Source organism: Peromyscus maniculatus, chromosome 11 (genome assembly GCF_049852395.1).
Source record: "Peromyscus maniculatus bairdii isolate BWxNUB_F1_BW_parent chromosome 11, HU_Pman_BW_mat_3.1, whole genome shotgun sequence".
In the NCBI taxonomy this organism is placed as follows: domain Eukaryota; kingdom Metazoa; phylum Chordata; class Mammalia; order Rodentia; family Cricetidae; genus Peromyscus; species Peromyscus maniculatus.
Genome location: NC_134862.1, coordinates 46,650,594 through 46,678,083, shown reverse-complemented (window position 1 = coordinate 46,678,083; position 27,490 = coordinate 46,650,594). Strand labels below are relative to the sequence as shown.

General features: G+C 46.9%; 1 protein-coding gene and 1 long non-coding RNA gene across 7 annotated transcripts in view; one reads left to right on the top strand and one right to left on the bottom strand.

Annotated features, from left to right (window-relative positions):
• LOC121821142 (uncharacterized) lies at positions 1-886 on the bottom strand. The gene is made up of 2 exons (XR_006061827.2): positions 550-886; positions 1-192 (listed from the first exon to the last, which is right to left on the bottom strand). It is a non-coding gene; the product is annotated as an uncharacterized LOC121821142 (long non-coding RNA).
• A 70-nt stretch (positions 887-956) lies between these two features.
• Nr5a2 (nuclear receptor subfamily 5 group A member 2) overlaps positions 957-27,490 on the top strand; it is a 138,359-nt gene continuing 111,825 nt past the window's right edge. The window contains exons 1-6 of one of the 6 annotated variants that reach the window (XM_076547508.1): positions 958-1,284; positions 7,397-7,494; positions 12,106-12,243; positions 15,959-16,077; positions 17,618-17,759; positions 20,057-20,703. In XM_076547508.1, the coding sequence (XP_076403623.1) occupies positions 12,162-12,243; positions 15,959-16,077; positions 17,618-17,759; positions 20,057-20,703 (990 nt within the window). In that variant the 5' untranslated portion in view covers positions 958-1,284; positions 7,397-7,494; positions 12,106-12,161. Of the gene's footprint in view, positions 1,285-4,216; positions 4,700-7,392; positions 7,495-12,105; positions 12,244-15,958; positions 16,078-17,617; positions 17,760-20,056; positions 20,704-27,490 lie in introns of those variants that run through there. The other 5 variants (XM_042258242.2, XM_042258243.2, XM_042258244.2 and 2 more) reach the window with 5 other exon arrangements.

Below are 27,490 nucleotides of genomic sequence, written 5' to 3'. Positions count from 1 at the left end.
TGCAATGGAAAAACCAGAACCATTTTTATTTTTTAACATGTCTACTTCTCTTTCACAAAGGAAGCTTACAGCCAGGCATGGTGGTCCACTCCTTTGATGTCAGCGTTCTGGAGGCATGCATAGGTGCCCCTCTGTGGGTTTGAGGCCAGCCTGTCTTCATAGTAAGTTGCAGGCCAATCAGGGAGACCTTGTCTTAAAACAAAACAAAATAAGTGGACGTTACCTACGCAACAATACCCAAGGTTGTTTCCTGGGCTTCTTATACATATGCACATAGGGTCCCCCCCCCCACAAAGCTGGCCTCCCCAAAACACATACATATTCATAACTACAGAACTATTTCTGAAAATGCATTATGTATTTATCAATTTGCCCAAATTTTATCTCCAGTGTAAGTTTTACTTTACAGGGGTAAGGAAAGTACCCTTTCAGCCCAACCACCAGTATACAAACAAGCTAGTTAATCCCTCATCTGATGAAGAGACAGGATTTTTTTTTAAGGCAATTGATCAGATCCTAAGTAAATGGCCATGAGCTTGGAAGTGCTACCTGTGGAGTTTCAAAGTGTCAATCATATCTGCAGTCATCATGGAAGGAACTGATGTCAGCCAATGTTATCATCTCAAATGTATTTGCAGAGGTCAGAAGAGCTGTCTGTTGTCCTCTGTGCCGAGAAGCAGTGACATCAAAGGAGCATGTCACAATCTGGTTGAGTTAGTGGATTTAAGGTAGTTTGGGAGTTTTAGCCACTAAGTACGATCTCCTGACCCCTCGGATTTACAACTTTCCACTCTCTGGGCTGCAGAGAACCCCTCCTTTTCTGAGTTAATCATTTCTTTGCCATTATCTGCCAAGAGTTCTTATCTCTCTTGCTGTCACTTTATAACAGGGTCCTCTTATCAACCTGCACAGGGTCATGTGACCAGTCAAAGCCTATTGAAGGCTTCCTTTCTTCTGATTAGAACCCATCATGAAACTGGAGACATGGTTTACAGCGGGTCACTAATGCTGGAAAAAGTACAGAGTCCAGGGGAACACAGGCTTGCACCTTTCTGAATTCTGGATTTTTCCCCCCTTTTTCTTAACTTTCACTAAGGGAATGAGGGTTACTGTAGTCTGAGGTTTCCTTCCCAGGATGACAAAATGTGACAAGCTGCAATCTTTCTCATGCTCACTGATTTCTGCTGTAAGCCAAAGGACTGCCAATAATTTCGCTAAGAATGTCTGCTAGTTCGGATACTGGGGATTTTCAAGATTTTCTTAAGCACGGACTGACAGCTATTGGTAAGTAGGAAGCCTCTCTCTATCATCTGCCTGTTTCTGCTACTCCTAGTGGATTGTGCTGTAACACACTTCTTTTCCTGTGGTAATTATTAAAAGCACACAATAAGCCCACACCTATACCATACATCTATCTTTCTTGAAGTTCAAAAAAACAAATGAGTATTTCAACACATGAATATCATTTATTGTGTCCGGTGTTTGGGGATGTCATTGTATTAGGTCAACTCTGCCAGATAATACAGGGTTTATTTTGTTTGTTTTTATTTTTCTGGACAGGGTTACTCTGTATAGCTCTGGCTATCCTGAAACTCCTATTGTAGACCAGGCTGGCCTTGAACCCAAAGAGATCCTTCTGCTTCTGCCTCCCAAGTGCTGGGATTAAAGGCATGCGCCTGCCACCACTGCCAGCAGAAAATACAGTTCTTAATCTTCTACTTCAGTCTTAACAATTTCTGATCATTTTGAATCAACCCCACTGAATGAAATTTTGAACAGTTTGAAACAAGCAAATTGCATTGATTGACCATCAACCAAATGGCCTAACAGGAAGCTTCCCAGTATTATGACATTTTAAGGTACTGGACAGTGAGATATCTCATTCACTGTGAAACTATAGAGAGAGAAAAAAATCCCCCTACCAAATCCATCATTCAAGAGAAACAAAGCCAGACTATCATTAAAAGATTCCAGGTGGGGAGGCATCATGAATGTAACTTCCTTTTATCACAGAAATAAGCACATATCCTCCCCACAAGTGGAATCTGGAGTTTGGGTACTTTCTAGACAAGTACTCTATCACTGAGCTACACACCTAATTAAGTGAAGCATCTTGGGTTTTGTTGTTTGGAGGATGATTGATGTTTTGTTTTGTTTTTGTTGTTGTTGTTGTTGGACACAAGGTTATGTTAAGTAGCCTTGGCTGTTGTCCAGGAACCTGCCCTGTGGTGATCCTCCTGTCTCTGACCACAGTGCTGGAACACACACACACACACACTCTCTCTCTCTCTCTCTCTCTCTCTCTCTCTCTCTCTCTCTCTCTCTCTCTCTCTCTCTCTCTCTCTCTCTCTCTCTCTCTCTCTCACCAATGTAGAGTCCCAAAGTTGGTAATTTTGCTGCAGAGATTATGTTCAGTTAATCCTAAACTAAAGACAAGGGAAGCAATCTTTAGTGACCATGACTGCTGGAGAACGCGTCCCAGGAGTAGGTTGGGACTGGATCACTGGGGTTCCGGTTTAATCCACCTACGGCAGTGATTGCTTTTTTTTTTTTTTTTTTTTTATGGTCCAGCTACGCCCCGAAGTATCTATTGAGGAAATGTTCACCAAGAAACGTTCTGTACTTAACGAAAAAGAAAACACTGGCAAGTGAGTGCCAGAGAGAGCATGTGGCTCTTCAGAGGGCAGGGAAGCTGGGCACCAGAGCTTTGCAAGCTTTGAGGCCACCGCAAACTGTGCACTCGCGCGCACGGGGAACCGCAGCGGGTGTGCGGACTCGGGGGCCAGACGGCGCGCGCCCGAGGCTCGCACCCGCTTAAGGCTACCGGGGCTTTGACCGCACAGGGCTGCTGCCCAGGACAGGGAAGGCGGGCTGTGGGACCACACACGCGGTACCCCCGCAGGGTCCCTAGCCCATAGGGCTGATTAAAAAGGGCAAGGCAGCCGGCAGAGTGCAGACCGCAGTCGAACAGGAGCTGTTTTCACCCACCGCACCAGCAGTAACGTCTCAAAGGCTGTGCTGGGACTGTGGCGCGATGGAAGCAGAACTGGTTGGTGGTGGTCAGACCTCCGAGGGGCTGCTGGGTCTTAGCCCCCCAGAACAGTACCGGAGAAGCCTCGTCCGTCCTGGACCAGCTTACACCCAAACCCCAGGCTTGCCTCGGCCCTTCAGGTCGCCAGATACAACAAACATGACAAATGTCATTAAGTTTTCCCAGAGGAGTTGGGCGGCGTGGGGGATGGGGGGAGAAGGAAGGAGGAAAGGAGGGAGGGAGGAGAGAGAGGTGGGGGTCGGGGAGAGACTTTGTCTGCACCATCATTGCAGCCATCTAGGCATACTTCTGGTATCACAGCCCCCTGGGTGGCTTGGAGGGTGTTCCCATGGGCCACATCTCAGCAGCTACAGGCACCCAGATTCGCATCTAATTACCAAGGATTACTCTAGGAGTCCTGGCAGGATGGAGCTGTCCAAAGGGCCGGTGAGGCGTCTTCAGACCAGGAACTTGAAGAGGTTGAGCCCATTCCTGAAGGAGGGGTGACCCTTTCATGAATCTTTTTCACTGCCCAGGGCAGGCCTACTGAGATGAACGCCCACCCCACCCTCGGGCAGCTACAGAGTCGGGTGCCTGGGTAGTTTTGAGATGGCAAGCTTCAGGCAGAGACTCGTTGGGGTTTCCAACCCCAACCTCAATTTAGTTGGTGTAAGCCTTGGAGGCTTGAAACACAAGCCCAGGAAGAAAAAAAAAAAAAAAAAAGACTCATGGAGAAACCAGCTGAGGCTTGGTCATGCTTTATTCCTTTATTTGACCCTTTACCTGGCCCACGGGCTGAAGTTATCTTGAATTCAGTCTTGAACTTGAGCTGAGCTAGAGACAGCCACAGGAACTGACACCTTTGCTTCATACCTGCCACCCCCACCCCACAGGGACCTATTTCTCTGTCTGACACTCCACTGATCTTCACCCTGTGGAAAGGGAAGCTTCTCTGAGATTCTTTTGGCCTTAAGGGAATTCAGGAGCTGGGAGACAGGGTCCTTTTCTTGCATGGTGTGTGTGTGTGTGTGTGTGTGTGTGTGTGTGTGTGTGTGTGTGTGTGGTGGGGGGGGGTGAGTATGAGCAACATTAGCTTCAGAGACTGTGCCCAGGAAATCCAGATAATCTGAAATTCAGCAGACAAACTGATCAATGTTATGTCTTTTTTTTTTTTAAGTATTCTTTTGGTTATGTTTTGATTGATAAGCAAAGATATCTAAGTTTTAAACTACAAATAACTTCAGCTGTCTGGTAAGCGATGTTGTCTGGGAATAATGCTATGATCAATGAGGATGGTGTCAAGCCCTACAGGATGGACAATTTAGCAGGTACTGCTCCCGCAGAGGATCTATTTTTAGTTGTCCTAGAAGGTGACTCCCTTTTGATTCCAACTCCTTATGGAAAGACAAGCTTGGGAGAAGTTAGGGGAAAGAGACAGTTATAAGTCCACGGCATGCTGCTCTCCATTCATTTGTAAAGTTTACTTTGTAAAGCCCATTTAATTCTAATTAAATTATAGACGCAGAAAGTTTGCTTGCTTAACAAAAGCTCATTGGATGTCAGCAGAGTGGGTTGTAAATAGAACCCCTGCAACGTGTCTCAAATCTGCTCCCTCTGCGATTCAGGGACTATGACTTGAAGTTGGCCAGACTTTTCCAAAAGACACTGGTAAATGGCTCTTTATATTCCTTTCAATTCTGTAATGGAAATCAGATTTGGATCCTTGTAGAATTCAAAGGGGGTGGAATGAGGAAGAAATTGGCAATAACCTCTAGGGGGGGAGGGGGTAAAGGTGATGTAAGGGAGAGGAGAAGGAACTATTGGTGGTCCTGGCCTTGGGTTACTGTATGGCTCATTGTGGCAGTGGACCCTGTCACTGCATGCCTAATAAGCTAAGGAAATTCACAGTTGTCTATGCTAGTTACAGAGTCAGTATGAGGAAGATGGGGTGCCACTTGAGTAACTGTGTTTAGAAAAAGATCTGTATTGTTTACCTCTGGAGGGTGGGGAGAGGCATAGTAACAGTTAAACAGTTTGAGTTTTTAAACACCATTGACAAACCCACTTGGCACTCCTGTGGGCAGAAATGCCGGATTCCTTGCTCAGGATCTGAACAGTGTCTTTTCCCTGACAGCTCAAGATCATCCCCTCAGAGGACCTCCATAGGGTCAAATAGAACCACCCCCTGCTAGCTAGTTCTTCTTCTTTTCTTTTCAAGACAGGGGTTTTCTGTGTAATAGCCTAGGCTGTCCCCAGTGGAACTCAGGCTGTGGACCGGGCTGGCCTCGAACTCACAGAGATCTGCCTGCCTCTGCCTCCCAAGTGCTGTCTGGGATCAAAGTCTCGTGCACCACACCCAGCTAAGAAACTTTGGAAAAGACATTACTGATTTTGTCTCAAGTCTTGTCCACTCTTTCCACCTCTATTTCTGTGGATTTTGAGACAGGTTCTCAGTTTGTAGTGAATGCTAGCCTCAAACTCCAGGCAATTCTTGTTCTTCGGACTCCTAAATTCAGGACTACTGGCTAGCCACACCTGGCCCTTATACTCCTAGTCTTTCTTTTGCGATTCTGAGGACTGCACATTGTTAGGAAGGTGATGTATCAACTAAGATGCACAGGTCCATCCCATCATCATCTGGTCACACACACACACACACACACACACACACACACACACAAATCGTCTCCTGGGTAGAGGCGTATTGACACCCTTTGAATTGTGCAGGCTTTAAAATTTTTTTGTTTATATGAGTGCTTTGCCTGTGTGCCTGGTGCCAAAGGAGGGCCTCTGATGCCCTGGGACTAGAGTTACAAATGGCTGTGAGCTGCCCTTGTGGGTGCTGGGAATCAAACCTGGGTGTGCTGGGAAAGCAGCTAGTGTTCTTTTTTTTTTTTTTTTTTTTTTCTTTTGAGACAGAGTTTCTCTGTGTAGCTTTGTGCCTTTCCTGGAGCTCACTCTGTAGCCCAGGCTGGCCTCGAACTTACTGAGACAGAGATCCGCCTGTCTCTGCCTCTGGAGTGCAGGGATTAAAGGCGTGCACCACCACCGCCCAGCAAAGCTATAACATTCTTAAATACTGGGCCATCCCTCTACCAACCCCCTCACCCTCACCCCAAGCCCCCTCAACAGGGAAGCCTCGGTAAACATTTCACCTCTAAAACTATCCCTCCTTCCTTGGGTGCCCCATGCTCAAGGGTGACCACACAACGTGTAAGCCATAAGCCTTGGTTTTTCACTCTGCCTTTTTATAAATTGTGCTTCTCTGTATCTCCCATACGTCAATCAACCGCTGTTGTGTCTGGAGTCAGGTAGTCTCAAGGTAGGGTCTCATTTGAGAAAGGACTTGTCATTTACCAGGAGGACTCCAACTAAGAAGTTCCTGCTTGGCTCAAGAACCTCCCACTGAAGTCGGACACAGCTGAATGGCAGCTGAGCCACCATACCCTAAAAGACAAATTCTATATCCAGGTCGAGGAAGGGAGGGTTTATGAGGAAAGAGATGTCAGGTGTTGCCTAGTTTACCTCTTGGCCGGCTGGCTTGCGGACTGTCCTTGTCCTGTCCACGCCAAGTGTTGTTTGGTCTGGTCCTCCTAGCCCAGATCATTTTCCCAACCCAAAGCTTTGGAGACCAGCTCTCCCAAGGAGGGGCGCGCTTGACCCTCCCGTTGAAGAAAGTTCCCAGTGACGTCATTTTAAATATAAAGAGCCTTAAATTCCCAAAACGGAGGTCAAAAATCTCCAAAAGCCCCTCCTTTCTTTCAGGGCGGGCATGGGAGGGTGTCAAGGGTGGAGGTCGGGAGTGGGGATTATTCTAAAATTTGTTTGGGTTTGTTATTTTCCAAGCTGTAAAGCCCCGGGAGGGGGTATTTATTAGGACACTCTCGCAAGGGATTGTGAATCAGCGGATTTGCACAAAGTCGGGGTATGTGTGTGGGGTGGGGTGTGGGGGACTATCTGCCTGCCCCTGGGCGGGGGAAATGTCCACCCCCGCAGCGGGCCTGTAGCGCTTATTGGACACACGCAACCGAAAGGGAGTTTTAAAAATGTTTTTTAAAGGAGGAAAAGGCGACTCACGTCGAGTTGGTGCTTTGCAAAGCTTCGACACACGGTAAGGTGCTCCATAGCCTTCAGCTGTGCCGAACCGCAGCAGCGCAGTTCTTTTTAAAACAAAGCGCTCCGGGTAAGGGCGTCGGGTCTGGGAGCTCACTCCCCAGAGCCCCCAGGCAAAATGCAGTATTTGCTCAACTGACTTTTGCAGCTTCGGGTGGGCTTTTCAAGTGGGAGGAGTGAAGAAAATAAGGAAGCTCGAGCCTCAGGAGCTGATAAATTCGTTTCTCTTTTTCCTTGGACTGTCGCAGCCAGGTGGAGAAGACTTTAAAAACATACACACACAAAAAAAACCCTAGGATTCTTCCCCTGCCTGAGAAGTAGATGACACCTAGATACATAGGACAAGAAAGGTAACTTTGCTGGTTTCTTTTTAAAACACCAAAAAAAAAAAAAAAAAAAATGAGAGAGAGGAAAGTGGGAACAGAGGAGGAAGCTTTCGACTTTTGTTTACCAGGATAAAGTTTTGCAAGTTTGTTGCTAAGTTGGGCGGGTCGTTCCAAGATTCATCTGCCCAGGTGCGCGGGAAAGCGGTGTCTGCTGCTCTGATTGTAAGGCTCAGGAAATTTGAATTGGTCCTGAAAATGTTGAGTTTGTTTGGTTTTTTTTTTTTCAGCGGGAGTGGGTTAGGCGCGCCGGGCGGACGGGCACTTAGGTCAGGTCAAGGGCAGGCTGTTCGTGCGCGCTCCACCGAGCGGCGCGCGACCTCGGGAAGGGAGAAGACCGGAGGAGAAGCCGCGCTTGCATCCTCGTGGGTGGGGAGTGCGAGACCTCCTCAGCTCCAGCCAGCTGGGTGAATGGGGCGCGCACGGCCCCGGAACGCCGAGGCTGGATAAAATATGCCAGGCCTGCGCTTCTCGGGCTCATCAAGGCTGCGGGAGCCTCCCCGAGCTATCATCCTTTGTAATTGCAACCGTCAATCAACACTTGAAGACAAAGTCAAAGCCGGGAAGGGCGAGCCCGGGAGACTACCCTTGCTGGAAAGGAGGAGGAGCGGGGGAGGGGTGAGGAAGGAGAAGTTTGCTAGAAGTTGACCCGGGAGTGTCAGAGAAATTCGGCATGTTCATGGTAGTAGCTACGGGGAACTTGTCTTTAAGTCTCCGCCAGAAGAAAGGCCGAGTTGAATTCCTTCCTACATGAGCTTCTATAAAGAGGCTGAGTGGCTTTTGATAAAAGATAGCTCCCGCGGAGGCTGGGATGTGCGTCCTAGGTCATGCTGGATGCATTCTGGGGACCGTGATGATCGTTTTTGGCATCGGCATTTAGATCACATAGGTCTTGATGTATCACCCTTCATCCCAACTACTACTCTTCCCCAGCCATTCATTCCCACCCCCACCCTCCCCTCTCTGGCTTTTCGAGACAGGGTTTCTCTGTGTAGCTTTAGAGCCAATCCTAGAACTCACTCTGTAGACCAGGCTCGAACTCAGATCCGCCTCCCGAGTGATGGGATTAAAGGTGAGCGCCACTACTGCCTGGCTCGCCCATGAGTCTCATAAGCATTCTGAGGCCATAAGAATCTAGAACTATCCCAGGTAGCGGAAGGTAGACCGCCTGAGCTCCGCCTCCTCGTACAGCTCTAGGGTAGAGAGAACATTCTTGGAGACACCTCAACGCGGCCAAGGTCACGGAACACGCTGGTCCCCTGCTTCAGTGGGGTCTCGACCCAACGGAATTGCAGAGTGAAGGACCCAGCGTGTGTGCTGGCTAGTGTAGAGGGCATTGGGAGGGTGCACTTGGAATGAGCAGGAGAGCCTGATTCCCTCACCCCTCCTTCAGCGTGAGACTCGGCCACTCCCCCAAACTTGAGGAGCAACTCCAGGGAAAAACGTGAGTGTGCCCTTGAATTTCCAACACAACCCAGCTCCTGTAGATTTCTCACCCTGAATACCCCCTCCCCGGAGGTGTTTTAAGACCCTGGAAATCTGAAATAAGGCTGATCCTAGGTAACTCCTTATACCTAGGTGGTGGTGGACGTCGGAGTTCCTTTTGTTAGTAGGAAAAGTGTCCTGTGTGAGTGCCTGTGTTTGTGACAAGGTCTCATTATGTAGCTCTGGCTGACCTGTACTAACTATAGGAGACCATAGACCAGGCTGGGCTCTGAACTCACAGAGATCCTCCTGCCTCTGCCTAGCGCTGGGATTAAAGGTGTGGAGGTGCTTACTACCTCTGGCAAGAAGGCAGTTTCCCTTTGGAACCCCTTCAGCTGACTGCTAGACAGAGGATCAGCGAGACTAGATTCTCCAACCTAAGGGAAAGCCAGAGACAGGCCCTGCTGAACTGTCAGAGGCCGATTCTTTTCAACGTTGTCTTGCACACCTACTCCCCATCTTGACCACCTCCCTCATTTGTGAGGCTTTTTCTTGGACTATCTGTCTATCTGTGGGAAGATATGAAAGTCCCATTTGACCTTTAGAACCCATCACTCTGTCTTCGAAGGAGTGTTGGGAGGACAAATGGAGCTGGATAGGGAAACCACTAACTGGGCAGAAGCTGGTGCTACCAGCTTACTCACAAAGTTCACCTCGTGGGGCAGCCTCTGGTTCTGGTTCTGGCTAGGTCTTTTTTTCCCCACAATAAAATCACAAGGGCCTGCCAGAGATTATTTCGGTTTCCTTCACCTCTGGGAGCCTCCTCTGGTGCCACCAAGGTGCAGACTAAGAAGCTGGAGTCCAGCATCCTTTCTTGGCTGGTGGGTAGGAAGATCAAGAATGAAGGCCACTATGAACTCTTAGAATTGCAGTGAGTGGAGGCTGTTTTTAAAGCTTGGAAATAAAACTGATTTCTTAAGTTTGCCTGAACTCCAAAGTAAAGCAGGCTGTGAGTAATGACTTGAACATGGAGATTTGCTCCCTTTCTGAACTATGTAAGAATATGTGTTTGTAATTCAAAGTGATGTCTTAAATAACGGGCAATACTGAAAATGTATTGACATTGTGACTTGATACTAACGGGAAAACTTGAGCTTAATGATCACTAATATAGGCAAATTCAGCCCACTCCCCCATACAAGCTAATTGGAGGCCCCTTCAATTGTTGTGGCTAGAAGGGACTTGCTTAGGCCACATTGGTTTTCTAAGACCCCTAAAGATGCTATGGAAACTGAAAATTAAATCATTTGGATTCTGAATATATATATATATATATATATATATAATGTTTTAAAGCAAAAAGATAGATCAGTTTGGAGAGTGAACATAATTGAATTGCTAGCCATCAGTGGATAGCCCACTTCATAGAGAAGTGTGAGCAATGATTGGAATAATTTTATATTCATTAAATACTAGACTGGGCAGTTTATGTGATCTCTATGCCATTTAAATAGAAATCCAGATCTTTTGAGATTCAAATTCACCCCCTTGTGGGTGGACTCTGATAATTACCCAGTTGCACGGCAGACCCTGGGTATGGAGCTTTTTGCATGCATGTAGGAGGCTGGGGAGAATGTTTTTCATCTTGTTGGGATGAGATCTGAAAACTTTGAAGATGTGGCTGGACTGGTGGCCTAAGAGCTTGTGTAACAGATGGTTCTTTAAAACTTCTTTGTAAAATGCTGAGCCTCGGGGCGTCTGTGGATCCGCCCCACCAAAGGGACTCTAAAGCAGGGGTTGATCTCTCCATCCTGCGTGGAAACACAGCTCTCACTGCAGCCAGAAAGTCACCAAGATAATCTTGGGACCCAAGAGAAGTGTTTTTCCTAAGCGGGAGCTGGGCCCGAGAGCAGCGTGGGGAACCAGGAGTGTCTGTCATTTACTTAAATTCCATGCAAGTGAGAGAAATCGCAGTGACTTCAGTTGTCCCTAAAGTGAGCCTCAGCCCTTGGGTTCTTTAGGGCCCAGCCACCCATGGTGTGCCTCTCAGATTTCTGCGTGCAGGGTCCTTCCTTAATAGCGGGGCCGGCTACCCTCCACTTATGAATCGAACATCCTTTGATTCTTCTAGGTGTTTTAAGTGGTCACATCACTCCTCTCGGGTCTCCTCTTCCCCACACTCAACGCAAGGACCACCTACACTTAAACATCCCAGCCCTTCTCCTTGCCTTCCCTCGGCCCTTGGAAATGGCCTCTCAGCCTTCAGATCCTTGGCCGCTCAGCTCAGACACAGGTCGCTTCTCCATAGCTGAGAAACGGAGTTGCATTTACATCCCCCACCCACTTCTCCCGCCCCAGGCCAGGGTGGAGTGGGAGTAGATTAAGGCGGGGTGAAGAGGTTGGGGCAGGCACCCAGGCCAGCGCTTCCTTATTGGCTAGCGGCTAGTGTCCAACCTGAGTCCGGAACCTGGGTCCCCATTCACTGTCTTCACCTCTCACCCGCCCCCCCCCTCAACACCCACCCCCGCATTCCCCTTACCTCCCTTCTCCAGCTGGTCTTCCCCTTTCCTCCCGGCACTGTCACCCTCGGGGCCAGGAAGGGTTGCTCTCACCCGAGAGTAGTGGGAGGTTGGAACTTCTGAAGTCCACACTTGTGATAGCACGAGAGAGGGAGCTGAAGGAGATAGGGGGGAAGGGGCGGAGGGGAGAGGAGAGGACAGTTAGAGGAGGGAAGAGAAGTGAGGCGAGAGAAAGAGAGAGAGAGACCCCTGCCGATCCTGAGCCAGAGGGCGGGTGCAGGGAGGGGAAGGAGTCCTGGAGCCGTTCAGCCGCTGCAGTAGTAGCAGCTGGCGGCCGCCTCTGCTGCCCTCCGGAGCGCGGCGCGCACAGATCGCTGTCCCGGGCAGCAGCGCCCCGGCGGTCGCTGCCTCCGCCTCTGCGGAGCGGAACCCCAGCAGGCAGGACGCGGTCTTCTTAGTGTGGCTTGGTAGCGGGGATCTCCCGCGCGCGGCTCAGGGACAGCTCTGAAGCTGCGGGAGCGGACAGGGCTCCGAAGTCCTGCCCGGCAGCTCCGGCGAGTGGGTGGGTGAGCGGGCACGCTGGTCACCCCTTCTCTCTTTCCGCCGGAGTTGAATCTGTGCTGCCCGTGTCCAGGTGCTGGGCTTCCGGACCGACACCGACTCCCCATTCCCGCCCGCAGCCGCCTTGTCATGCTGCCCAAAGTGGAGACGGAAGCCCCAGGACTGGCCCGATCGCATGGGGAACAGGGGCAGATGCCGGAAAACATGCAAGGTAAGGGATTGCGGTGCAGCGCTCCCGCTCCTGGCTTTTCCAGCCTCGGGCTAACCCTGCGGGCTTCAGCCTCTGCGGCATGGACACCAGAGCAGCCTGGCTGGCAATTCTCAGCCTGCTACAAGCTGCCGGGCAGTGCACGGGCCTCGGCCTCCTTAGGAGCGAGCATAAAAGTTAATGGCACTTGAACTAGGCGGACGGTGCTTTCTCATCAATGTCTAATTGGCCACTTCTAATTAAGTAGAGAGACTTCGAGCTCAGAGCCCACTGGAGCTGGGGCATCTTAAGGCTAAGGGTACCATGGAATAATCTTCCTGAGGAATGGTCATCCCGGCTCTAGGTTGTTCGAACTGTCGCGCAATTTAGTGCTCCCGTGTAGAGGGAAAAGACTACTAGGAAAGCCAAGTATATACAGGAGAAGATCACAGGAAGGCAGTTAGTTGGTGTTAGAATCATATGAGGACCCCAGAAGCCTAGCCCGACCCAGCAGTCGGCTAGGATTTGGGCAACTCCAAAACCGCTGGCATAATTTAAAAAGCACCTCAACTCCATTCCGGGTCAGGATAGTGCTGAATGCGGGGTTGGGGTGCTCAGGGTTAGCTCACTGCCCTGTCTGTCCCCGAGCTGTGATTATAGATCTCCCATTGGTGACCCTGCTTTTGATTGATACCAGAAAAAAAGATCAAATCTCATTTGCTGTATTTTCTTCACTCCAAACTCTTCAGAACTTTATTCTTCGCTACGGGCCAGGGTGGGAACAATGCTAGGAAAAGTTCTTCCATCTTCGCCCCTACCAGAGTTCAGGATGTTCAGGTCAGCGGGCTTGTGATCCCCAAAGCTTCCTGCCGCCCTTTTGAGCGAACTTGAAACGGTCAGAGAGAGAGAGGCGTTGAGAGCCGTGCCCAGGGCTGCTGCACTCTGCAGTGCCGGGTAGGCTGCGTGCCCCGCGCTCGCGCTCTGCCTGGGAAATCTAAGGCTGTCTTGCCGCACAGAGAAAAGGGGTGGCAGGCACGTGGGTGGCCCAGTTACCCTGGGCGATCTTGGGGTCTCTCCAAGCCCCTGGGTAGGGCTGTAGAAGTTCTTTGGCCGAAGTCCTCAGACTAAGTTTATGTGTCGGCTGCTAAGAGAGCCTCGCTGCCCCAAAGAGGTGCACCTGGGATTTCTGAGAAGTGCCCCAGGCCTGTTTCCTGCGCTCTGGCCTCCAGCCCTGCTAAATTTCCTCCCGGCAGGAGGACCCAGTTTTTGCTACTTCCTGCCCTGAAGCAGACATTTGGGGTAGCCGGTCGGTCCCAGACGCGGGAAAAGCAGCGCAATGGAGCGAAATACGGGGTGTACGGAAGACTGGAGAGAGATGCCTTGGTAGCTTTTTTTTTATTTTTTAAGTTGAGAGGGCCCTTCGTGCCTCCAGCCGCCAAGCCAAGACATTAGCTTTCCTTTGTGCTGGGAGGCTAGCAGATCTGGTCATAGGTTGCTTGGCCCTGGGTTCGAAAGCAGCGTGGGAAAAGCCTGGTGCGGCTTCAGCGGTGGTTTGCAGCCTGAGCTGAGCACACCGGCGGCGCGGGTAGGTTCACTCACCCGGTAGCTCACCCATACTTTGACAGTGCGGGAACCCAGAAAGAATCCGTTACTGGATTCTCAGGCAGCGTGGGGCATCCAACTTCAGCGGATTTCTCTGAGGACCTAGCTTCACAAGACCCGATTGTTCCCTCTCCTTTTTTCAGGCTCCCGGGCATTTCTTCGCCAGGGTGGATTTGGTTCAACTCTTAATTCAGGTCCCCCCCCCGGGGGGTGTCCCTGTGGGTAACAAACAAAAACAAAACGACTCCCTGTACTCCCAGATGCACCTCTTCCTACTCAGACCCTGTATTTCGCAGAAGAAGGGCCTCGGTCTTTTCCATGTGGCGTCTCCCAGATGGGCACAGAGGGTATAAGTGGTTGTCAACCCGATACTCTTAAATGTGAAGTTACAGTTTACTTTGTTGGGAGACAGAGGAGAACATACATTTAATAAAGCACAGGTCCCCCTCAGCTCAGAATTGTACCTGCAAAGAGAAGTCATGAGTTTTCAGAGCCTCATAAACAAACATCCCCAACCCACAGCTTGCCCTCAGCTCCTGGTTCCCTAGAGTGGCGCTGCCTCGCATGGAGAGCTGGAATTCAGGATGGCTCGGCTGGAGAGAGGCGCACTCAGCATCCCTTACTTCTAAGTTCTTGAGTCTAGGGACCGCCTTTGTTGGTGCCCCTTCCCGAGATCTTTGCAAACTGTTGCTTACTCCCGGGTCAGTAGAAGCTACAGCCTACCTCTCTGCGGTGGGGGAAGAGATACTCCATCTTGACTCAGGGGGAAAAAAAACCCTAACTTTATTTTAAAAGAATAAGGCTATTACCTGGTGATAAAGAGGCATAGTGATTTGGCTATGGGGTAGGAGGTATTTCTCCATTGCCTTTTTAGTAAACAAATCTGAGGACACCTCTGCCAGGCTGTGGGTACCCCTCCCCCGCCCCGCCCCTTGCAATGCCACTGATTAACTTAAAGCAAACTCTCTTTGGAGTTTGTGCGCCTTTGGGGAGAGGAGAGTTGAGCAAGGGGCCCCAGAGCCGGCCGGGTGCACGTAGGGTTTAAAGAGGGTGTGGGGAGCAGGGGCGGTGGCTGGTTGTACAGACCTGCCCCCTTGCCTGGAGGTCGGGCCACCCCTGCTCCGCTTGCCAGCCACTTGGGAGTAGGGGTGGGGGCTTGACCGAAGTGAGTTTACAGTCTCGTCTGATAGTTCCTTGGGGGTCTGCTGGCCACTGACGTTCACGTGCACAGTTAAGACTAAGGCGTTTGCGGGTTAGTCCCGAGCCATAGTGTTCCCCACAGTGAGCCAGGATGCCAGTCTCTGATTTCTGTTCAACCGGGCAGTCTCCGGACGTGTTTATACTTTGCAATGCTTATGGGAAGCTTGTGAAGCCCATTCCAAAGCTCTAGAATTCTGCTCAGCCCTCTGTGTGTGTCTTTTCTCCCGTCTGTTTCGGTCCCCCTTCCGGGTGTCCTCTCCTCTTCCTTGTTTTTATTTTCACAGGACATTTTCAAACGTGAGGAGATGAAAGTGGCCAGAACAGAACTACAGTCAATACGGAACTGAATGTTTTGATTAATCTAACAGACTTGAACCCAGTCTGGGAGCCACAGGCTGTTGTTAAGGGGTGGGGTGGGGGGGTTGCTTCTGAGAAGCAGGTTTCTGAAGGAAGCCTCATTGCTCTCCAAGTAGCGTGTGTAAATTAGTGTTGCTAGCCTCACAGTGTGGTGGACTGAAAGCGAGCCACTTCAATAGTGTGCCAGTCACTTTACAGCCTGATCTTGCTCCCCTTAGGCAAAGGTGACATTTTGGAAAGTTAGAGGTTTAAAAGAAATTTTAGGTTGTTACTTTATATGGTTCATGTTTCTATTCTGATCCGTTGGCTTTTGTTGAGCAGTGGTCAGTTTAAAATGTTAACCAAAAAAGTTGGAATTACTTTTAAATTTAAAAATATGAAGTACATGTTCACTGATGCCCAAAGATGTTTTCCTTTCATTACGTAAAACTAGTTTTCTCCGATACCAGTTGGGTAATTATTATTTTGTATTTTACCTGGTGATATTTGGGCACCAACCACCAAAATGCCTTTTATTCAGCTTCAAAACCTACATTGGAAATTAATGGGGCACGTGTGCACATTTCTCTTTTTGTTTCAGTGTCTCAATTTAAAATGGTGAATTACTCCTATGATGAAGATCTCGAAGAGCTATGTCCTGTGTGTGGCGATAAAGTATCCGGGTACCATTATGGTCTCCTTACCTGTGAAAGCTGCAAGGTTTGCTCTCTCAGTGCTCCCTAAAAAATAGAATGGTCAGACCAAAAAACGAACCGTTGAATTACCCTTCAAAGCTAAACTTAAGCTGCTTTCTTTTTTCCACTAAAAAATGAGAGGGAAAGTGTCATTGGGAGACTAGTAACTTAAAATATGTCTGATGCAGTTCAAAAGGCAAAGATACCTATGCTCTTTAGAAAACTCAGCCAGTCTCATGGCTTGAAAAGAGTTTATTGTTGGTGCAGGGATGTATCTGTAGGAGGGCTTCATTTCTAACAGTCCTAAATATTGATTTTGCTTGAATATATATATATATATATATATATATATATATATATATATATATATATATCATCCTTCTTGAAAGGAAACGTGACAAAGTATATCCCAAGAACATTTTAACTTGAGGGTCATCTGGGTTGCATGTTGGAACATTTTCTTTAATACAGAGTACATGAAGATCTGAATTCCCAGCTGCATGATTTTATCCTGATAGATTCCAAAAATAATTTAAACATTTTTTTTCTTTTGGAATTTATATCAAGGTACCAAGAAACCAGATTGTAGTTTTCTAATTGAACAATTTTGTTAAGTGTATCATGTGACTTATTTAAATGCAGGGAATTTGAGTATGGTCAATATTCTTTATTACTAATCTTTTCAAGACCTTAAGGGTTTGTGTCATTTTTTTTATGGTCCCCATAAATTCAATTTTCTTTATCCCCCCCCCCCACATTCTGTAAAGTAGAAAACTTCCCTGCATTTATTTAAACCATTGCCAGGAAACCCGCCTCCATTTTCCACAGCAAAATAAGATTGCTTCTGTGTGCGGTCCCTCAGAATAGGGTGCCATCTTAGCAGAGGTGACTATGAAAGCCACACACTTTACTTCCCACTAGGCTCCTTGAGTGGAAGGCAGGCGTGAGTGTTGTGGGTTGTGCACGTGTCCCTGCGTGTGAACGCGTATCTTTCCTGTTAGCTGAATTTTTAAAACACAGTTCCCACCCTTGAATGGGTTCCAGTGGCATTAGGAGCATTTCCCCATTTTGCTCTTGAAGTTCTTTTCCTTTTAACTGTCGAGTGTTGACATTTGTGAAAGATCTGAGGTATTTTGCTATTCACTTCTAACACAGGCATTTTACAATGGTTTGTGACTGAAATTGCACGAGACTCCCCAAAAACAATGTAGGGCTCTATGGCTTACCTCTGTTTGGAACATTAATGTTCATAGGAAACCAGATTTTAAAAAAAAAATCATTGGTCAATATAGAGTGTTTTTTGTTTTTTTTCTGACTCTCGGAACGAAATGGTATGAAATTGATGTAATTCTTCAGGAGTATAACTCCGAGGCCAGAAAAGTCTTCCCTGAGGCCTGGCAGTGTTGCGGAGGCTGGTCTTACTGAAATGTGAATAAACCACAGGACCACATAAGGAAGGGTTCAGTGGCACGATGAAAGCATTTACTGTGTGATTTCCTCAGAGAGAAACAATAGAGGAAACAGGTTAGACTGTAACATGCCTCACTGTTTTCTCTGTCTTGTAGGGTTTTTTTAAGCGAACAGTCCAAAACAATAAAAGGTACACATGTATAGAAAACCAGAACTGCCAAATTGACAAAACACAGAGAAAACGTTGTCCTTACTGTCGGTTCCAAAAATGTCTAAGTGTTGGAATGAAGCTAGAAGGTAAGGCTGCCAATGAAGTCTCCTGGGACATGGACTTTAAAGCACTGCGTGTAGCATGGGACGGTCTTTTTTTAGCCCTTTAACACTGTTGACGATGATGGACAATACTTTCATGTTTTGTCTGTAGAATAACCTGTCATTTAAACACGGTACCATCTACTAGGGGAAATAAGGGGATATGAAAATTGTCCTGCTCTCCTTTTTAGTTTGGAATATGATACATTTGATATGGAAATGGTCAGCAAGACTGTAGCAACTCTACTGAGAACAAATGCAATTAATCTGTATAGAATGTGAAAAACAAAATGAAATAACCCTTAATTTTTTAAATCAAGACGCGCTAGTAATTTTTTTTTTTAAAGAAAATTAGTGTGCTTGCTATAGTTGTTATTCGTTTCACGGTTCTTGAGAAAAGTTAGTTTTTCATTGTGAAAAGGAATTTCTTGCACAGACTTTCAGTTTTTAAAAGCATCAAAGTAGACATCTTTTTTTTTTTTTTTTTTTTAAAGAAAAAGGTAATGACTGAATCTATAAAATTCAACAACCAGAAAGCAAAGCACATGCACAGCAATGAACTCAAATCAGGAGCACTGGGTTGATGAGCCTGGGAGAATGGTCCTTAAAAAGTCCCACCAAACTGTTGAAAGAGAGCTGCGGCATTCCGCTTGGCAGCCGGTGAAGTTAATATGTGACTGCTGTAAATAATTTGTACTTCATGACTGTTATGGCGCGCTGCTATTTTCCAGCCTTTGACCTGCTGGCCTTCCACAGATTAAACAGACTGCAAATAACACAGCATGGTGGGGGACCCAGCAATGTGCTAGAATGTACTCCATTCGGTCAAGGAGACACACGCTACTTTTATTTGGAGGTTTTCTGTGATGTAGAACTCATTCTTGGGTAGATGTGCCGAAAAAAATTTAATGAGTTGTGTTTGGGGGTAAATCTGTCAAATTGCTAACAAATTTGTTCAACTAGAAGCAGCCACTTTGGTTAGCATAGGGACTACTTTTAGGAGGAGATTGAGAAAGGAAATAATTGATGCTTATTAAATCTATCATTGGTCCCTTTAGTTGCCAAATAGTGGCAAATGCTAAGGACAAGGCAAGAGCAGATGATGAAATGCTGAAACTTAAGTGATGTGACTCTACACAATGTCACTTGATTCTTAATGAAAGAAAAGAGATTGTGTGTTTTTAACCTCAACATTTCACTGTGCTAATTGTGTGTGAGTTGCCCATCACCACACTTATACTTCAACAGTAGTCAATAGAACAATAGAATATTTGATAAGTTTATCTAAATGGAAAACTGTTATGATCCAGTATAGAACTATGGATACTTAGAACTCACAATAAATTTTTAATGTGAATACTAATCCTAAGATTAAAAAGCTCAACAACTTGACCTCCAGCAATCTCAACATGTCCCAAGCTGTCAGAGGTTGCTGGGTTCTGTCTAATTACCACAGTTGGTGGACTTGGAGAGCTCTGCTAACTAATGGATGAGGCATGGCTCCACCTCCACACCGCTATGGCACAGCAGAGTCTTTGGACTTTGTTTTAATTATATCCAATCCCACTTCAATTCAAAGCATGGCTGGTGGTTTTCTCATGTGTGCTCAAGTCCAGGGGAGTGGGTTTTCCAAGAAGAGCCTAAATAACCTTTGTAACAAAAGTATCCAAAACTCATCCGGAATGAGGAAGACGTTGGGAGAAAAAGTACTTAATCCAGAAATGAGTTGATTCTCTTTTTCTTTAAAGAAAGGAAGGAAGGAAGAAAAGAAAAATTGCAGACAGACAGAAAAATTGTAGACAGACACACACACACACACACACACACATACATACACACACACTTCACTTCCTCCTGTGACTATCAATATTTTGGAATGCCTAGAGGCAGCAGGCATACAATTTTCATTTCCCTGAGAAACCGTGACATAGCTGGTGTACCAGAAACTGACTCAGCCAGAAAGGAACCCTCCCCCCACGAATCTGAAATATCTGTTGTGAAACTTTTTAGTCGGCGAAGGGCTGATACTTTCTTGGGTACTCCAAATATGTTTTTGATAACAAAGCCCACTTGAAGGAAAGAATTCATAAGGAAGACATTTCTTTTGCATGGAATATCTGTGGGCTCTCACAATGAAGTCACACACACATACACACACACACACACACACACACACACACTTCCTCCTGTGACTATCAATATTTTGGGATGCCTAGAGATCTTGCAGAGTGCTACTAACGAACTCCCCTCTTGTACACCCTTCCTTCCTCCTCTATCAACAGCCGTGAGAGCGGACCGCATGCGAGGAGGCAGAAATAAGTTTGGGCCCATGTACAAGAGAGACAGGGCCCTAAAGCAGCAGAAGAAAGCCCTCATTCGAGCCAATGGACTTAAGCTGGAAGCCATGACTCAGGTGATGCAAGTGATGCCCTCGGACCTGACCATCTCCTCTGCTATTCAGAACATCCATTCCGCCTCCAAAGGCCTACCTCTGAACCATGCTGCCTTGCCTCCCACAGACTATGACAGGAGTCCCTTTGTCACCTCCCCCATTAGCATGACAATGCCACCTCATGGCAGCCTGCAAGGTTACCAACCATATGGTCACTTTCCTAGCCGGGCCATCAAGTCTGAGTATCCAGATCCCTACACCAGCTCGCCTGAGTCAATGATGGGCTACTCCTACATGGATGGTTACCAGATAAGCTCCCCAGCCAGCATCCCGCACCTGATACTGGAACTTTTGAAGTGTGAGCCAGATGAGACTCAAATTCAAGTGAAAATCTCAGCTTACTTACAGCAGGAGCAGGCAAGCCGAGGCAAGCATGACAAGCTGAACACATTTGGGCTCATGTGCAAAATGGCGGACCAGACCCTCTTCTCCATTGTTGAGTGGGCCAGGAGTAGCGTCTTCTTCAGAGACCTGAAGGTATGCCATCTCGTGACCTAGCCTCCTCTCAACAGAGATCTGACTAGGTTCCTGACTTGTTACTTATGTTCTTGGCGCTTAGAGTAGGTTTTCCTTTTGTTTATATGACTTAGAGAAGAAAGAGGTTTGCGACCTGCAGGGTGGGTATAGCTTGACTTAATAGGGCTTTCGCTCTGTGTAGTTCCTAACTGGGAGATGGTGTCTAACATGACCCTAAGTACTGTTTTGTTTCCATGTAGCAGAATGTATCCATTGCTCTTAACTCAGATGGTTTGTTTCCCCAAGAATGCAACATCAAACAGCGACTGTGTTTTTTTTTTAAAGTGACCAAGTCACAAATAATATAATAATGCTATCATCTTGAAGGTTTCTTTTCAAAGGGGAACAAATGCCAATATTTAACTGTTCAGGTCCTGCAAAGTGCAAATGATGCCACTGGTTAGTAGTCGAGTAGGCATTTACTATTTGTTTGCCCTGACACGGGGGTAGTAAAACCATTGTTTTCAGAGCGGATTCCAGTAGGATACGGACTGCTATTGCATGGGGAGTCAGCCAATGGCGCGCGCCTGTCTATGGGGTTCCTCTCATATGTCTGTGGTTTTAGTAAATGGATTGGTAAGTTGTAAACACAGCACTTGTTTGCATAAGGATCTATGTTTAACTACATAATTATCTTATTTCCTGGAACTTAAAACTGAATTAATGCAGGAAAGTTATTCAGGAGTTCGGAATCTGAGTGCTGACCAAGCCACATTTTCTAACTGATCGTTCCATTCCCGATTTAAGCAAATCCTAACTTTGATTTCTAAGGCCGTTTCTTTATAAAAATCAACATTGGGCTTTTGCTGTCATGGTGGGAGAGGTGACTAGGCATCTGATAACCTAGCGTGAAGCAGACTTTTAGGCAAGGCTTATCATTCAAATGCGCTGTGCCCGACAGAGGGATGGGGAATCAAAAAGCCACGTGCTCAGGGAAAATACTGTTTTTCATGGACGTCTTCTTAAAGCACCAGCAGGTATGTGTGTGGGGAGAAAATTACCTGACTAGATCTATAAAGAGGTTAATAAAATGCCACCAGCGTGCAGTGACGCTGCATCCTGCCCTTTATTGCTGCACAGAGAAGGTGGCTGAAGGTGGTGACCAGGCTGCAGAGAGCAAACAGAAAGCATCGGGCTACGTGATAAGACCAGGTGCTTTCAGAGTAAGTAGTGTAGAGAACCACTTTATGATAGAGCATCCTTTATTTAAAAAGCAAAACCCAAGCAGCCTACTTTCCTGGGTGCTTTTATATTCATAGCCATGTCCCTAAGAGGACAGATGAGCTACTTAAAAATCAAAGTGGTTTTGGCTGCAACTGGGAGGTGAAGTGATGTACATCACCCAGGGAGCGGTGCGGTGGACCTGGGCTGAATGACGTCTTCTGGGTTTAGAGCTGTGTCTGTCGCAGGCAGGGATCGGCGTTTCCAGGCTTTGCTGCTCTCACCTGTAAAACCGTGCATGCGCGATGGGCCAGGGCTGGAGATATGATGGTGCTTGTGTTGAGGTGGTTCTGTAAGGAAAGAAATGTATGTGAAAGGCGCTGATCGTTGCAGGTCTGACACTGAAGGCACAGTATGGGGGTCTGTTCTGTACAATTTTATAGCTGTTTGATGGGAGGCTCAGTCTTTATATAACAATCCTATGTTCAGTCTTAACATTCTTTTTTTTTTTTTTTTTTGGCTTTTTGAGACAGGGATACTCTGTGTAGCTTTGCGCCTTTCCTAGAACTGCTTTGGAGACCAGGCTGGCCTTGAACTCACAGAGATCCGACTCCCTAGTGCTGGGATTAAAGGCGTGCACCACGACCACCTGGCTCAGTCTTACATTCTTAATATGTCACTGGGAAACAGTGTCAATCAAGTATTACAGGATGGTACGATTGCATTGTAATGAATAGTCAGAGCAACACCCATAACCACGTAGCAAGTTAGTTGTATGAGATGACTATAAAGTTGAATGAGATATAAAGATAATCCTTCCTAAAGTTTCTAATATTTTTGCATATAATTCTTGTATGTAATTCCTTAAAAAAAAAAAACCAAAACAGGAGCTCAGGGATTAAGATAACTGGCTGTTCTTCCAGAGGTCCTGAGTTCAATTCCCAGCAACCACATGGTGGCTCACAACCACGTGTAATGAGATCTGGTGCCCTCCTCTGGCCCTCAGGACAGGCAAATATGCAGGCAGAACACTATATGCATAATAAATAAATAAATCTTAAAAAATAAAACAAAACCAACCTGGTGTCGAAGCATGCTTGTTATCCCAACACTCAGAAGGTTAAGACAGGCTTGCAGTGAGTTCTAGGCCAGCCTGGTTACAGAATGAGACCATGTCTCAACACAAAACAATAAGAACAACAAATTTCTTTTACGAAGACAGCCAGCGAGATGTATGTTTTAAAAATCAACAACGGAATAATGATTACGTGTATCCGCAAAAGAAAATGTTAGTGAGTGAATGGGGTTTCGCCACAGGTTAGACTTCAAGAATGCTGGGAAAGTAGTCATTTTTCAAATGCCTTTCCCTTGCAGCTAAATTCTGGAGTGTGATTCCTTCCAATGGCACGGGCTTAACTGTGCCTGAAATGGCAATGTCTTGGTTTGGGACGGGTGTCGACATCTTTACGCTATTGTTTAATGTGCCTGGCAGGCCATCATCATAGGAAACATTGAAAAGAGAAAGTAAAAATGCACAGACACCGGGGTACCTATGAAGGGATGGAGCGATCCCCCAGGGGGCAGAAAACCTGGACCCAGTCAGCTTAAGTGTTTTTCAGGGAACAGAAAGTAGAGCTTCAGTAACTTCAGGATGGCTTAAGCAGAGCTGCGAGAAGAGAATTTCCTTTCTGCTTAAACATAAATTTACTTTGTCAAAAAACCAGAGCAAGTCCATAGAAACAGGCACTGAGACACCTCCAAGGGATGTCGTTTCAAAAGTTGTAAAGAATGACCCACAGTAGGAAATACATTATACACTGGGACATGGTATACCAAACACACATCACACACACACACACACACACACACACACACACACACACACACACACACACACACACACAGAGTAGGAAATACATTATACACTGGGACATGGTATACTAAACACATTACACACACACACACACACACACACACACACACACACACACACATACACACACACACAGAGTAGGAAATACATTATACATTGGGACATATCACCCCCCCAACACATCACCCCACACCCACACACACATACACCCCATACACACATTCATCCCTAAAGCGAGGTTTCATATGATATTCTGTGACCTACATTTCCCACACTCACTCTAGGACTTTCTATTCTGCTTCAGCCTCATTATTTCATGTTTTGTTTTACATTTTATTCTGGTCATGACCCACTAAATTGATTTGATGACCCACTAATCACTCATGACCCGCAGTTCGAGAAGTATTGCTCCAGGGAAGGTTTTGTGGTCTGTCCACTGGCTGTCACCTACCTGTCACCACCATCTCAAAATGGCTTCTTCCTGGCTTGGGCTAGAAGGCGTGCCTAAAGCCCGTAGTCTACTTCTTCTCTCTTTTTGTTCAAGTTGTGACTTTTAAGTCTCATTTGGGAAGATGAATGGTCACCTTTAAACATGTGTTGTTTTCTTGTTAATGTCACAGCAAATTGCCCATCAAGTGAGACACTTAGGGGACAGATTGCTTACACCCCTACCACTCCAGGACAGAAAGCTCCTGGAAAATAATAGGATAATAAGGCAATTTTGTAAACGACCCCTTGATCACATGCACAGGACAAGTTATACTTCCTCCCATGTCAGAAGGAGAGAAGGCAGATTTTGTTCAGGGGAGAGAAGGGCCAGTGGGTAGTTTTGACTTTGCTTCATATCTATGAGGTACATGTTAGAAGGGAATTAGTTTTCAGAGCAGCGGTGTGGAAATCAACACACAGAAAGATGATAAAAGTGAGTCCCAGAGAGCACAACTGGGAAGGGAAAGGATCGAGGGGACACACGAACACCTCAGCTGGTTGGGTTTTTCATTCTCATACAAAGAACAACTTTGGTCTCCATCCTGAACAATGGCATCTGAGTGGAAAAATTAATAGTCGGCCACTTGTCACTTTTGAAAAAGCACGTGTGCCAAAAAAGCACAGTCCCCACTGCCTAGAGATGTAGCCTAGGTTTTCAGAGCCAAAGCTGGTGAGAATCAGGCGGTTGGTACCCACTGTCTGTCTCTGTTGGTGTGTGTGCATGGCTGTGCACGGCTGTGCATGTGGGTATTTGTGTTCGCATGTGTGCTTGTCCACATGTGCCTGCATGTGTGGTGGCCAGGGTTTGTGGTCTGGTGTCTTCCATCGTTCTCCACTCTCCAGCTTCTGGAATCCAGTGCAAAAGCAGTGAGTCTGGCTGACCAGACTTTCTGTTTCTTCCCTCTCTCCCTCTGCACAGGCATGGCAGTCTGGCTGTCTCCCTCGCGTCCACTCAGCTTTGTACGTGGGTTCTGGGGAGCCAGAAGCAAATGCTTTATCAGCTGGACTGTCTTCCCAGAGAGTGTTTACCCCTAGTGAAGGCAGAACCGAGACTCAGGGTCAGAGAAGTAGACTGTGTGTCCTTCCCTAGTGTACACACACACACACACACACACACACACACACACACACACACACAGACAGACGAGCAGACAGACAAGTCAGACACATGCACACAAGCTCGGTGACCTCTGACTCCCAGACCACAGACCTTTGCCCGTAAAGCTAAAGCGGATGGATCTCTGGGTTATCAGAAGTCCATCACCACCACCATTACATCACTAATAATCGGCAAGACAGGTTTTCCCTGGGCCCGGATGACCCCGGAGAGAGAATGAGTCACTTTAGAAAGCCTCAATAATTCTTTTCAGCCACTGGGGAGCCATTTCGGGTAGATCCACCAGCTAGTGCTTCTGGGCCCTTGTGCAACCTCACTAAGCACTCACCCCAGGCACTCAGGCCCCGCGGACGCAACTGCGCAGGCCAGAAGGCCGGTCCCGGTTCTGCTCTGTGCTCTCAGCTTGGGACGAGGCATGTGCGGTGTGTGTTCCTCCTGCCAGAGAAGATGGGTAGAAGGAGAAAGCAGGATGGACACCCAGGTCACATGTCAGCCACAGACAGGAGACATACCCCTCTGAACTTGTTTCAAACCGGCCTATGTTCAGGATGAACTTAACCTCCCGAAAAGAGGTGTCCTGGTGAAGGAAGGAGAAAGAGGCCCCGTTTGCCTCTGTTGTACATCGCCTGTGACTTGAATATCTATCTCACAAATGTGAGTACAGTGAGAAAATAATTCCCACTTTGTTAAACAACTAACGAATCTGGAGTATCTATTTGATCTTTTAATGAGACCAGATGTCCTCAGAGGATTCTGGGAATGGATATAGAAGAACTTCCCCTCCATGAATGATTCTGATACATGTAGGAATAAGAAAAAAGTCTAAATTAATCCTGACTGAAACTCGTAACTAGCATTTCTGTGGAAAATAGGTCTCAGAGACTTGGGGAGTTTGTGTCAAAGGAATTCAGTCATGTCGAAGCCAGCTCTTAAGTGTGGTTTTTCTCTAAATCAAAACAGCCAAGGCGGGGGCAAGATTTCTCTTTCTCTGATCCGTTACAGAATATCTAAGCAGAGTCACATTTATTTTTAACATTAATTTTTTTGCCTTTTTTTTTTTTTTGAGATGGATGTTTCACTATGTAACCCTGTAGACCAGGCTGGCTTCAGCCTCAAAGATTCACCTGCCTCTGCCTCCCAAATGCTGAGGTTAAGGCTCTATGCCACCATACTAGACCACAGTGCATCTTTACTAACCAATACACTTGTACTGGATCTGCCCCAATTTTAAAACTTTAAAGATTCATTTTATTTTTAGTTAATGTGTGTGTATATGTGAGGATGTGAGCATTTGTGTACAGTGGCACTTAGGTCAGGTCAGAATGGGTCTAGAGGTAAAGAAATAGATGGTTGTGAACCACCTGAGGTGGATTCTGGGAATGGAACTTGGGTCCTCTGCAAAGAGCAGGCAGCACTCTTAATCATGGATTGAGAATCCCTAATTCTTTTTGTTTGTTTGTTTTTCGAGACAGGGTTTCTCTGTGTAGCTTTGGTGCCTGTCCTGGATCTCATTCTGTTGACCAGGCTGGCCTTGAACTCACAGAGATCCTCCTGGCTCTGCCTCCCGAGTGCTGGGATTAAAGGCGTGTGCCACCACCACCCGGCCCTAATTCTTTATTAAAGTTAGTTCTTGTTCTCTGTCTCTCTCTGTCTCTCTCTGTCTCTCTCTCTGTCTCTCTCTCTGTCTCTCTCTGTCTCTCTCTCTGTCTCTCTCTCTCTCTCTCACACACACACACACACACACACACACACACACACACACACACACACACACACACACAGAGACATGAATGAATATGAGCATCTTCCCACATTCCCCCTCCCACCGACTCCTGCCTTTGCCTGGCAGTTAGTAACTGAGATCAGGAGTATCTGGTCTAGTCCCACTCCTGAGGCTCCCTCAGGCAGTTTCCCGAACCTGGGCACTCTTGGCCTCTTCGCCTACCTTTGCTTCACTTCTCTGGGTACAACGCAGTTCATCTTAGAAAGAGATTTCTTAGAAAGAAAGGAACTTGTAATCTTCTTCTCCAACCAGATTTCTCAAAGCAAATTAAGTTAAACCCTCTACTGTTAGTTGCTCATAAACAACAACAACAAAAAGCCACAAT